The sequence below is a fragment of the Peromyscus leucopus genome, chromosome 7, assembly GCF_004664715.2.
Source record: "Peromyscus leucopus breed LL Stock chromosome 7, UCI_PerLeu_2.1, whole genome shotgun sequence".
Lineage (NCBI taxonomy): Eukaryota > Metazoa > Chordata > Mammalia > Rodentia > Cricetidae > Peromyscus > Peromyscus leucopus.
In genome coordinates, this window is record NC_051069.1 from 23970919 (window position 1) to 23984730 (window position 13812).

Below are 13812 nucleotides of genomic sequence, written 5' to 3' on the forward strand. Positions count from 1 at the left end.
GCTCCATGGGTGCTAGGAACCAAAGCCATGTCCTGTGAAAGAGCAGTAAATGCTCTTGATTGCTGAATCATCTCTCCCTCCCTAGTCTTAAAATCCTATCTAGAAAGCTAACTTTGGCCAGTGAGATGGCTTAGTGGAGAAAGCTGCTTGCTGCCAAGCCTGATGCTCTTAGTTTGGTCTCTAGGACCCACATGGCAGAAGGAGAATCACCTTCAGAAGTGTCCTCTGACTTCAACATGTGCTCACACATGTATACACAAAATAAGTAAGTAAATAAATGTAAAACCAAGAAAGTTTAAGTTATCCAAAATGCAAAACCATTTGATTTTCAAGCCAGAGTAGGGGCTCAGTAGTTAAAGAACACACTGTTCTTACAGAGGACCCAATTACACTCCCAGCACTGTGAGTAGGCTCATAGTCTGTAACTCCAGCTCCAGAGCTGAGGTTCTCTTTTGGCCTCCACAGGTACCAGCACTCACAGGTGCACATAATCACACAGAGACACACAATTAAAAATAAATCTTTAAAAAAAAAATCAAAAGTAATACTACACTAAGGAAAATACTCCCATCGTCTCACGGATTCTTGGTTTCTTTAGGTTCTCTAATAATAACTGGGCCAGTGACATGGCTCAGCAGAAAAAGGAACTTGTCTTACAAGTCTGGTGACCTACGTTTGAGCCCCAGAATCCACACAACAGTGGAAGGAGAGAATCGATTCTGCAAGCTGTCATCTGGCACATGTTCTTTCCTCCTTTTTCTATCATTCTCTCACCCCATATCCCACACAGAGTAAATGATGTTAAGTGTTCATCTTGGATCTGGGTGGAACTTGGAGAAATTAATGACCCAGCAGTGTGTTGGGTAAGATGGGATGGCGGTAGGAGGGAGACTGTTAATAGACGAAGCGGGGAGGAGAAGTCACCAACAGTGTATGGATTTCCTTTGTAAATGTTAAACCAATGGATCTACCTACACTAGGAAGAAATCAACTGAGATAAGTGGGATTGGGATACATGATGTGAAATTTGCAAAGAATCAATAAAGGTTGTTTACTGAGGAAAAAAAAAGAAAAAGAAAAGAAAAAAAGAAATCAGGCTGACCTTGCCTAAGGAGATCTGGATGATTTTGCAAAACAAAGAAAGCAGAGTCCTCCAGAACTCAGCACGCATCAGAAGCTTTAGCACATGTACTCAGTCAGCACCACACCATCTCAACACTTCCCAAGCCCATTTCTCACAAGTGAAATGACCAGGCACAGTGGCCATTGCAATCCCAACCCTGGGGAGGTAGAGGCAGGAGAATCAAAAGTTCAAAAGTTCTCTTTGAGTTTAGACTCTGTCTCCAAAAGACCAAAAAGGACAAGTGACTGGAACATGGAGAGTACTGCCTCTCAAGTCTGTTTAGTCAGAGCAGGAGGAGCAGAGAAGATCAAAACGCCAAACATTGCAAAGGTGGGTTCCCTTCATTTACAGTATGCCTGAGGCCCTGAAGTCCTCGGTACCACCCACCCACAGATCTTAGTAGCTGGCCTTGAAGACTCCTTTACACTTAAAATGAAGGTCTTGGCACCGGGCAGTGGTGGCGCACGCCTTTAATCCCAGCACTCGGGAGGCAGAGCCAGGCGGATCTCTGAGTTCGAGGCCAGCCTGGGCTACCAAGTGAGTTCCAGGAAAGGCGCAAAGCTACACAGAGAAACCCTGTCTTGGAAAAAAAAAAAAAAAGAAGGTCTTGGCTACTTCATGAAACACTAGTGATTAGCTCTGAACTTTAAATATAAACACAATCTCTGATCTTACTCTTATCTGCTTTATGTTTCTAAGCAGAAAACTGCCCAGACTCACCTTTCCAATTTTTGTTGCAGAACCTGTATTTCCTCCTTCAACTTCCGAACACTCTCTCTCTTACTTCGAATAAGCTCTTTGCTCTTGTACATGTACCTAAGCAAATGATAACCCATGGATAGAAATATTAGCAAATATTAATGACGAATTCAGTGAAGAAGACTTCCCAAAACAGGCAGTCATAGAATAACCAATAGTATATATTGTTTTTACTTTGGTTTTTGACTTGAGACAAAATCTCATAGCTCAAACTGGCCTCCAACTCCCTCTGTAGCTGAGGATGACCTTGAATTTCTGGTCGTTCATGGTCTAGTGCTAAGTTACAGAGTTATGCCACCAAACCCAGTTTAGTGCATTGTTGTGGCTCAAACCCAGGGCTACAGCCCTAGCCCCAAGGTCAGCAATGAGGCAACGCTGCCCTCTCATCACTGTTACGGAATGCTTAACTGAAGGGGAAGCCGGTGTAGCAAGGTAAGAAGACAAAGAAACAAAGGGACAGAGACAGTACAGGAAGCGGAGCTGTTCAGAATCCACAAGACCACAGCAGAGGCAGTGAGCTTTAGCACAGCCAGAAGATACAGTGTCAATTTAGTAATCAATACAACTAACTTTATTTCTATCTGCTCAAAGAGAACAGAGAGTAAAATTTCAAAAACTCCTACTATCAAAGGTATGATTTATTTAACCATACATACAGAAGGGCTGTACACCATTAAGACATCACTGACTTACACGTGTGGTACTATCCAACCAAATGAGAATCCCTGATCTGGCAGGAAATAGCAAGTCAATAAAATTTCTATGGAAATGCAAGGAGCCAAAAAGCCAAATCAGTTTTGAAGCTGAAGCCACTGACAGTACACGGATTCTCTTTCGTGCTAAACCAACCAAAAATGCCTAAAGTTTCAGGGGGTATGAGAATGAGATCTGAGATCAATCTGCTTCCTGGCTAATATTGAGTTCTCTCTCTCTCAACACAAGTGGTTCCTCATTAGAAAAGCTTCAGAAAATCCATTTTCCACATGGTGGCTGGAGAATGACAGCCTTCTATTTTATGTCAAAACTAAAGGAAATTATGTTCCCCAATTTGGATGAAACGGAAACCTAAGTATAACTAGAAACTTAGTTGAGCCGGGAGGTGGTAGTGTAAGCATTTTATCTCTGTGACCAGCTTGGTTTATAGAGCGAGTTCCAGGACAGCCAGAGCTATCGAGACCCTGTCTCAAAAACCAAAAACAAACAAAATTTAGTTGATAGTCCTATGGGTTTGTCTATATACAGTTTTACCTTGATAATATAAACTAGCACCTGCTTTGCATACTTTACGCTACTGGTTTACAGCATCCATGGAAACAAGATAAATGTTTTGAGCCCAGACTTATGCCTAGCTACTCAATCACATTATTCTAGGAGATTCTCAGAAATATAAAACTCAAACCCGGATTCACAGAATCAAACTGTGCACATTATCCTGATGTCCAGGTGATCTCCATACACAAATATGTAGCCCAGAGTCATTTCTACTGTTGCACTGTACCTCACAAAGTCAATTGAACCAAGACTCACCTATCCATATAAATAATCTGAGGAAATTCCAGCTTATTATGAATTTTCTCTGGCTGCCCAAGAGATTGGTTAAACTCAAATCTTGAGAGTTCAAAGGTCAATACTGGAGGTAGTTTGGTAAACCAACGCTATGTCCAAGGTAGAAACATGGGGAAAAGAAAAATTAATTTCAGGAAATATCCTTCACCAAACTTTTTTTGATATGGAATTTATATTTAAGTCAAATTAATATACAGCATTTTATCTCACATACCAACCTTAAATACTTAGAATCATATTTGGAGAATAAGGCTAAACATTCCTCAGCCTCCAAATTTACTACCTAGTCACCAGTACTGCATTCAACCATCTTCCTTAGAAATAACCACTGTGGAACAGAAGAACTAACCAAGGACCAACACAAATCACTCCACAAACACCAGCCATTCGAGACATTAACAGCCTAACCACCCAAAGAACTAGAAACTACAATCCCAACAGCACATAATTAAGAGGTAATTGTAGCCAATAATCATCTAAAAAGACAAATTCTATAAATATATCACATACTATTTCTTTACAGCTAACTACAGTTTAAATCCTGTTTATGTATAAAAGGGAAATTTATAATAGTCTCGGGATGTTATAATTTCCCGTGTTTCTGAGGAAAATAATGTCTTCCAGTACCGAGTTCTGAGAAAAAAGCCAGTCAAGTGAACCTACAATGGTACCCAGAGTTCCAGAGTAGCAAACAACTGGCTTCATAAAATGAAAAGAACCCATTTTAACACACTGACCACAGCTTAGGAAAAGCTGCACCAGCAGAGGAAGTTCGCTCAGTTCACTCACATGCCAGAGGTTCTGAGGGTGACTTTAAACATCCCTTTACCAAGGGTTCAGTGGTGCTCCCTTCAGGGACCCTGTTAGCACCAGGTGAATAGACTGACTACCTCACACCTGAATCTTTTATCTTCCTTCTTTGCTTCTTGAGACAGTCTCACTCTGGAACTCACTAAGCAGCCAAAGCTGGCTTTGAACTTGCAACAATCCTGATTAATCAGTCTCTTAAGTGGTGGAATTACAAGCATGAACCACCTTGCCTGGCTCTTCTGGGTGAAATCTAACTAAACAAGGCATAATGACTTCTGCTGGGGTTGTATTTGTACAGAATTCCCATCCTTGGATGCTGCATACGTAGTAAACAATATAAGAGAAAGCATCAACTGGCCCACATGGTATGACTTCTGCGAGGAAGCACCAGGAATCCATTCTTTCCTAGAGAAGCTGAGGAGGAAGCTCTCCATATCCCAGCACCTTCTAGAGCTAACACACCTCCACAAGCTCATGTCACGTACCCTATTTTAGTTCAAGTCAATTTCTCCTACCATAAATCTTGAGTTGGACAGTTCCACAAGCCACAATTTTGCCTCAAAATGTATGAGAGGGGAATAAACCAAACGAGGCAATAATGACAATTATGCTACAATGCTGTTCACTAATTCCTGCCTGACTGAACTAATTACTAACTATCCTAATAAATATTAATTATCCATGTGTTAACCACTTTCCAATCCATCAAAAAAAAAAAAAAAAAAAGAATCCCACATAAATAAATGAATTACATTTTAAAAATGTAAAAGCAAAGGTAGAATTTACAACTGAGAACAATAAAAACTATAACAGGGAAAATATTCTAAATGGCATACCATAGGAGTTAATCACTTTTACCCTCCGAAAATATGGAGGCAGTGCGTTCTCCCTACTCAGGTACAGGTAGGCTTCAACAGAAAGAGAGAAACTTGATCATACTGAAAACATCAGAAGCAGCATAAACCTTTACATGAGTAACTCAAATTCAGTTTCAGCAAAAAACTTTATCAAAACATGAAGACTCACTGATTCACATCAACTGGTGAAAGAGAGGAGATTCAAGTTCTGTTCAGGTTACCTAATTCGTATTTCGAACCTGTTTACCTAAAAGTTCAATCCTACTTAAGTGGCTTTGTCTCTGGCAGAACAAGCAAAAATATACACCTTACCTCTTGTCCATACTTCACCGAATTATCGGAAGAAAGCAGCGCAATGTCACCTTCCACCATGGCCCCTTCCAAACACTCGTCTAAGTTGCGATAACCGTTTACCTGGAGAGGATACTGGCCGAAGGTCTCGTTGTTACAAAATGGCTTTCCTAGGCAAAGAAGGTGGGTGTTAAAGTGTCACCACACCACTTAAAAGTCTACTTCTCTGGCTCCACTAAGACAGCACCTTCTAGAATTCAGTCGTCTCCTGAGAACTGGTTAGAAATACACTTAAGCCAGAGTGGTAACCGCCAACGACCCAATGGACCCAGGCATGAACAACGAGCAACCACTGATTCTGCAAAAAGTAAAGCCAACCAATGCACACACCTCCCAAACAAAGGCCTTCATCAAGAGAGTCTTAGCTGGACTGGAATAAAACTGTACAAGATTCAACCACTTTACAAGAAGGGCAGAGAGGCCTGTGTCAAATGTTAAGTATGTAAGCTGGAAGTGTAAACAGTAAATTTCAGACTCGGGAGCTCTGGGTTATTACAAACAAATCAGTTTCTTTTAAAAAATGTGTTTCAATATGGACATAGTGGTACGCACCTGCAATCCTGGCATTTGAAAGGCTGAGTATTGAGGCTTCAAGGCCATCCTGAACTACATAGTAAGCCTCTGCCTCAAAGAAACAATAACACAAAATATTTCAAGTTAAAAAAAAAAAAAGGATGGGGCTGAAGAGGTGGTTCAGTGGTTAGGAGCACTTACTGATCTGAAGGTCCTGAGTTCAATTCCCAGCACCCACATGGCAGCTCATAACTGTCTGATGCCATCTTCTGGGGTGCAGATGCACATACAAAGTACCCATATACATAAAATACATAAATTTAAAGAGGGTTTAAATGGAGTCCACATATACTGAAATGACACTTGCCAACCAGTCATACATGAATCACACTTGGAGGATGAGGATGTAGCTGAGTGGACACCACTGACTCAGTATGGTCAGTCCTGGGTTGCATTCCCAAAGGGAGGGAATTTCAGTATTGATTTGAACAGATTCAGAGGCTAAGATGAGAGTTCCAGGTCAGCCCTTGCTCCTTTGTGTCGGGAATGGGAGTGGTGGTGGTGGGGGATTTACTAACCCATGCAGGCACACGTGGTGTCAAGTTGCCTTGGGGCATATCAATTGGGGGCAGTCTGACAAAAAAAATATGTCTGTGTTGGCTAGTTTTATGAAAACTTGACACAAGCTAGAGATATCAGAAAGGAGGGGAACTCAATTGAGAAAATGCCTCCATAAGATCCAGCTGTAGAAAATTTTCTTAGTGACTGATGGGAGAGAGAGGCCCAGTGCATTTCAGATGGTGCCACCCTTACACTGGTGGTCCTGGGTTCTATAAGAAAAGAGGCAGGGGTTTGAGAGATGGCTCAGCAGTAAAGAGCACTGGCAGCTCTTCCAGAGGTCCTGAGTTCAATTCTCAGCAACTACATGATGGCTCACAGCCATCTATAATGGGATCTGATGCCCTCTTCTGGCATGGAGGTGTACATGCAGATAGAGCACCATATACATAAAAATAAATCTTTTTTTAAAGATATTTTATTTTTATGTGCATTGGTGTTTGCCATGGGTGTTGAGTCCCCTGAAACTGGAGTTACAGACAGGTATAAGCTGCCAAGTGGGTTCTGGGTATTGAACCTGGGTCCTCTGGAAGAACAGTCAGTGCTCTAAAGAGCTGAGCCATCTGTCCAGCCCCCAAATAAATATATCCAAAAAAACAAGCAAGCAAGCAGGCTGAGCAAGCCATGAGGAGCAAGACAGTAAGTAGCATCCCTCCTTGGCTTCTGTATCACCTCTTGCCCCCAAGTTCCAGCCCTGTCCTGACTTCCTTCAGTAATGGGCTGCCAATGTAGAAGTGTAAAGCCAAATAAACCCTTTCCTCTCCAACTTTTTGCTTTTGGTCGTGGTGGGTTTTTTCCCAGCAATAATAACCCTAGCTAAGGGCTCTTTTTTTTTAAATTAAAGATTTATTTATTTATTATGTATAGTATTCTGCCTGCATATATGCCTCCATGCCAAAAGAGGGCACCAGATCTCATTATAGATGGTTGTGAGCCACCGTGTGGTTGCTGGGAATTGAACTCAGGATCTCTGGAAGAGCAGCCTGTGTGCTTAGCCATCTCTCTAGCCCGATATTTTAAAATTATGTATATAAATTGGGAATTTGAGTAATAACTACTAGATATTTGACATTTAAAATGCTCACTTTTGGAGAACTTGAATGTGGAGATTTAATGAGGACTGTCCCTTACAGGCTCAGGAATCTGAACTTCCTCCCCAGTTTGTGCACTGTTTATTGTAGGCTTAGGCCTTGATGGAGGAAGCACATCACCCAAGGTGGCTTTACCGAGTTCATAGCCTCATCTTACTCCCAGTTTGCTTTCTCTGCTTCAAGCCTGCAGTTAAAAATATTATCTCTTAGCTTCCTGTTCCTGCCACCCTGCTGCTGATAGCTGCCACGCCTTCCCACCATGATGGACACTTATCCTTCTGGAATAGTAGTCAAAATTAAACTCCATAATTTGCTTTGGTCATGTAATTTGATCACAACAGAGAAGTAACTAATGCAGAACTTGGTACCACAGAGATGCTATCTTGTTGGCTTATTGCTATAAGAACCTGACCATGCTGTTTTGGGGAGGAATGTGAAAGACTCTGGAACTCTGAACTAAAAAGTGTTGAATGTTACAGGCAGAGCTTAAAGAACTATTCTAACAGGAGCCTAGAAGACAATAGTACTAAGAGTAATGAGGACTATGGAGGCTTGGCTCTAAACGTTTCAGAGGGAAGCCAGGACTAACAGCATCCAGAGGCCAGTCCTGTGATATTTTGGCAAAGAACCTAGGCTGCCTTCTGCCCTTGTCCTAGGAACTTGCTCAAGGCAAAATTAAAGCGTAATGAACTGATTTCTTTGGCAGAAAAAATTTCAAGACTGCATAATGCTGAATTTATGGCATGCTTACTATTGTTAATGCTTGCACAGGTCTACTGTGAAAAACAACAACAACCACAAAAAACAAGTGGGGCAGAAAGAAATACAAAATGTTTAGTTTGGAGAGTTATAGCCAAGGCACATGCTGGAAGAAAGGCTGTAATTGTTAGGAGATCAGTGCCTTTAAGGAAATGCCTACTCTGTGCTAGGATAAAGAGAAGGGCTTCTTCAGGGCAAGACCTTGCCCAGCAAGCTTCCAACTTGTAACAGAGAGCTCCCAGAAAGCAAAAAGAACAAAGCTTCTGCTAAGGTGATTCAAGGAGGCAAGGATCCATCCCAAGCTGACAGCCGAACTTGGCGATATCTGTTGTCCATGAGGTGCTGACTTGAAAGACATTAAGCCCTTTAAAGCTGAAGTCTCAGACACCAGACATTGAGATACAGAATTTGGCATTTGTCCTGATGGGTTTTGGTCTTGTTTTGATCCAGTATTTCCTCACTATGCCCCCATTCCTCCCTTTTGGTACAAGAATGTATATTCAGTGCCATTATATGTTGAAAGTATGTAATTTGTCCTTTGATTTTATAAGGGGTTACAATTAAGAGACTGTCTTGAGTCTCAGAAGAGACTATGGACTTTTAAATAGTGTTGAAGACTGTGAAAGACTATCGAAGACTTTGAAGTTAGACTAAATACATTTTGTATTATGATATGGCCATGAACCTCTGGGGGCTGGGGAGTAGAATGTAGTTTAAATGAGAAATGTCTCCAACAGGTTCAGGCATTTGAACACTTGGACTCTAGTTAGTAGTGCTGTTTGGGGAGGCTAAGGAGATAGCCTTGTTAGAAGTACGTCACTGGAGGTTGGCTTTAAGAGGTCACAGCTTTTGCCCTGCTTCAGCCTTGCAGTTAAAGGTGTAATCTCTTAGCTTCCTGCTGCCATGCTGTCACCACTATTATGGATTCTAACCCTCCAGAACCATAAGCCAAAGCATTTTCTTCTATAAGTTTCCATGGTCATGGTATTTTTATCACAGTAATAGAGTAATGCTGATATATGGCAGTACTGGGTTATGTTTCTAATATTATCAGGGGCCGTCAGTGTAGCAGTAAGAATGCAGCATAAATTCTGGGTTCAAGTCTCAGTACCAAAAATAAACACAAACAATACATTTAAGAACTAAGCTGCTGTGGTGGTGCAGGCTGGGAATCACATGGGAGGCTGATGCAGGAGGACGGGTGGGGATCTCACGTCTCACCCTAGGCTGCATGTAAATTTTAGGCTAGCCTACGTTATATATGAGATCTTGTCTCAAGAAATAAAAATAACAGCAACAAAACACCTCACACACTCTTAACAAACCACATCAAAACACCAAACATCAAAAATGAATAAAAATGAGGGAGAAGAGCAGACAGAGGTTATGTAGGGAATGGATGGCTGTGGGTTCACAAGCTGCTGAATTCAGAGATTTTGATACCATTCAATTTGTACATAGTCAAAATCCTGCAATTAAAAAATAAATAAGATAAAGGTTGTTGGGCAATGGTGGCATACACCTTTAATTCCAGTACTCAGGAGGCAGAGCCAGGCGGATCTCTGTGAGTTCGAGGCCAGCCTGGTCTACAGAGCGGGAGCCAGGATAGGCACCAAAACTACACAGAGAAACCCTGTCTTGAAAAAACCAAATAAATAAATAAAAGTTATGTGCCCAGCCAACAGTTTACCTAAATATCCAGTGCAGACAAGCATTTCTGGCAGTTTGACTCCATAAAATCTGAGAAGAGATGTTCCATCAGGAAAAGCAACAGAAAAAATTAAGCAGAATCACTGCCATCACCACAGATGTCACACAATTTAACACGACAGTTCTAGGACAAAGACTGTGCCCACTGCACAGATTGAGACTAAGGGGGCTGGAGCCCCAGACTGTGTCCACAGTCACATAGAGAAAAGGCAGAGCCACTGTTCAGCCCAGGGTCTGCGGACTTTCAGATCTATCCTGTCTCCCTGAAAGGACACAGCAGTGAGGACCAGTCACAGATAAGAACCAACCCACAGGACAGACTTTACCTTCTCGAACCCCTTCCGTCAGGAAAGTACCATAGAACAGCTGCACCATGGGATTTTCAGATTTATTCCTGGGATTGCTGCTATTTAAAAGAGAGAGAGACAATTCTGTGTCAGCTGATCAAATACATGTTCACAAAACCCAACTGTATTCAGAAACAACAGTAATCTACTTTCATTAACCACAGACTGCCACATGGCATCTTAGGAAGCAAGGGCTTACTTGGTTCAGTGTAGACATTGACCAACAAGAAGATGCTTGGTACTGTGCTGGAAATGCAATGTGTGAACCCTGACCTTGAAAGTATTAGTCTTTAGGATGTTCAGGGAGTCACACATGGTGACAAATGTATATATATAAATATTTATAGACATTTGAGATAGACACCCATGCCTGATGATAGGGAGTCACACATGGTGACAAATGTATATATATAAATGTTTATAGACATTTGAGATAGACACCCATGCCTGATGATACGTATATATAGGGTAGATAATAGCAAAGTAGTAAAGAATGGACTCCCCAGAGTTGTACAATAGAATTAGGATGCAAATTTTCTTTTCCTAAAGCCTATCTTACATTGTAGTTAACTCTGTAGGTTACCAGTTGCAAACTACTTCATGGTACTTTTATTCTCCAACCTCAGACTTCAAACTATTTTCAAAAGCAGGTTCTTGGCAGCCACATCAGAATGATACATGTCCTTGTGGCCCTGTCTGGGGTAAATGACCCCAATTCTCCGTGAATGCTAAGGAGATGCCACAGGTGAGTGACATTAAATCTAATGGTTCCATATCATACACCACATCCACATCTAGGACTCATTTACCTGCTTTTAATCACATCTTATAACTACTCAGTCAGTTGGGGATCTTTCACGAGAAAGGAAAAAAAGGCTGCAGGTTAAGGGGACAATCTAGATCACTGGAGGGAAAGCCAAAACAGGGCTACACAATGAGTAATAGCTCAGTGGCCACCAAGAGGTTTGGAAAACACCAACAATTTCTACTTGAGAAGAGTGACTCTCCCCCACCAAAATTCTCAGTGGTCAATGTGAGTCGGAAGGATGTGCAGACAAACCCTCAACACTCACTTAACATTAACAGCTAGCTGGAACGCATCCTCCAGCCAATCCAGGAGCTTGTGTGTGAATTCACTCACATCTTGCTATAAGAGAGGCACAAATTGCAGTAAGTTAGATGCAATACTGTACTCAGGGAAACGAAGGTTTGCCCTTAAGCCCACAAATAAAGATTCTACTCCTATGACATAATCTCCTTTTTAGGGGCCAAACTTGCATAAGACACAGAACAGGGGAGCCCAGTGACTAGAGACAAACTGCAGGGCATTAGTGAGATCTGACTAAGCTAGGTCAGGAAGGAAGTGGAAGTCTGTAGGGCTGGCCACATCTGTGTGTGACAGAAAAACAAACACCATCTCCTATTAGGTATTTTTTAAAAAGACCCAAAGAGCAGATGAGAGTCCTCTAGAATGCTATGAAAACTGATGGAGAAAGGCAACTTTACGCACTGTCTTGAGAACGCTGGTTCACTACGTGGCCCTTAACTGGAAAGCAGGTTAACACTGTATGCAGAAAGAGGCCAGTGCAACAGCTTAGAGTTTAGTGGCAGGTGGAGAAAAGAAAGATTCCATGACTAAGAGAGAAGATTGCTCAGAAAAACTACAGAATTCAGCTTTAGGTGGTTTGAAAAAGGATTTCTATCCTGGAGTGATGTTGCAAGCCTGTAATTCCATATTCAGGAGGCTGAGGCTGGGTGGAAGATCAGGAGTTCAAAGTCCACCTGGGTTCAATACTGAGATTTGTCTCAAAATCCAAACCAAATTAAAATTTCTACCTGGGCCATCAGACAAAGGACTTGACTTTTCTCAATTATCCTTTGCTATGGTTCACTGAATTACTTTTCAAATTCCTTCCTGCTTCAACAGCCTCCTGTTAACTCTGTTTTTTTAATCCCCCTGGTTATTGGAGACATCTTTCTAAGTAGCCCTAGATGGCTTGGAGCTCACTGTGTAGACCAAGTTAGCTGCCAAAGTGCAGTAATCTCCTCCTGCTTCTGACACCCGTGGACTGGGATTAAGGCATGAGCTATCAAGCCCAGCTAGGCTGCTACTCTTTCTCCCACCACTTCTTCCTCCTTCGGCAGTGCCAGTATCCTGTGTAATTCTCATTCATGCCATGGACTGCCAGAACCCCGTGTTACTTCTCACTCATGAACATGGACACACAGCATGCACTCTCTCTCAGCACCTTTTCTGAGAGTAAAATAAAGGGCAAATGGAGGTATTTGCAGCATCCTGCCTAGCTTTGTTCAGAGCCTGTCACACAATAATAATGAAAACAGCAGTACCATATTAGCAAAGGGTGACTTCAAATACTCAAGCTTGAAATAAAACAAGAGAACAAAACTACCAAGTACCTGCTGCTCCTCTGATGACCGGAAGGCTCCCTTCAGCAGATCCAGGGCTGCAGAAGGATCTACAAATTTTCGATTTGATCCCAACAACAGAGCAAACAAATACTGAAGCTCTTGCATAAACATGATATTTCTCTTTTCCTATAGAAAACACAGTCACCTTATAAGATCTCATTTGGAAAGTTTGAAATCAATAACTACTCTTTAATTCACATTTACCAAGCTCTAGATCAGTCAGACTAACAAAGAGGGACCAGATAAGGACAGCAAGGTGTTACTCTAGAGCAAAGAGTAAGAAGCCAGAGGACATGCTGTGGAGCAGAGAGAATACTCTGATATTTGAGCTGCCTACCACCTCAAGAGAATGCACTACAGCAAGGTGGTAAGATGAATGCAATCAGAGCACACTGAAGTCTCTAAGAAGGGCCAGGCCTCTGCTCTTAACCTCAGCAGCCAATGGCGGAAGAGAGGGTATCATCTGGAACAGAGGTTCTGTGCTGTCCCACAGCACAGCACTAAGGTCAGAATAGTACCTCACTGCTGTTGGGACTGTTTTCCTAATTGTATTACTACCAACTGGACACCTTCCTAAACCCTTATTCTTACACAGAGGAGGGAAGAGAGCGACTTAACAACGACATGAGTATTAGTACAAGCCAAAGTCCATCACAGCACACTCAGTACAGCAACATAGAATCTGCCTCAGTGCCAACTTACAGTGTGACTTCGACTGTTTTCAAGTATGTTCTGTGGTAGACTGTAGCTGAGAACAAGTCTTCGGAATTCAGGCAACTGAAAGAGAGACTAAAAGAAAGAAATTCATTTTCAGCCTCTTCTAAAACAATTATAGTTTTTTTGTTGTTGTTGTTTAAATTATCTAACAGGATCTTATT

The 13812-nt window shown here is 41.8% G+C and overlaps 1 protein-coding gene across 10 annotated transcripts in view; it reads right to left on the reverse strand.

Moving 5' to 3' along the window:
• Usp28 (ubiquitin specific peptidase 28) overlaps positions 1 to 13812 on the reverse strand; it is a 63469-nt gene that overhangs the window by 22646 nt on the left and 27011 nt on the right. For 5 of the 10 annotated variants that reach the window (XR_005091957.1, XM_028864860.2, XM_028864863.2 and 2 more), the window contains exons 6-12: positions 13637 to 13723; positions 12923 to 13060; positions 11578 to 11651; positions 10484 to 10563; positions 5428 to 5576; positions 3410 to 3537; positions 1844 to 1939 (exon numbers count right to left, since the gene is read on the reverse strand). Coding sequence is in view for 9 of the 10 variants with exons in the window: in XM_028864860.2 (XP_028720693.1) it covers positions 1844 to 1939; positions 3410 to 3537; positions 5428 to 5576; positions 10484 to 10563; positions 11578 to 11651; positions 12923 to 13060; positions 13637 to 13723 (752 nt within the window). In the remaining variant the exon portion in view is untranslated. The other 5 variants (XM_028864864.2, XM_028864862.2, XM_028864859.2 and 2 more) reach the window with 3 other exon arrangements.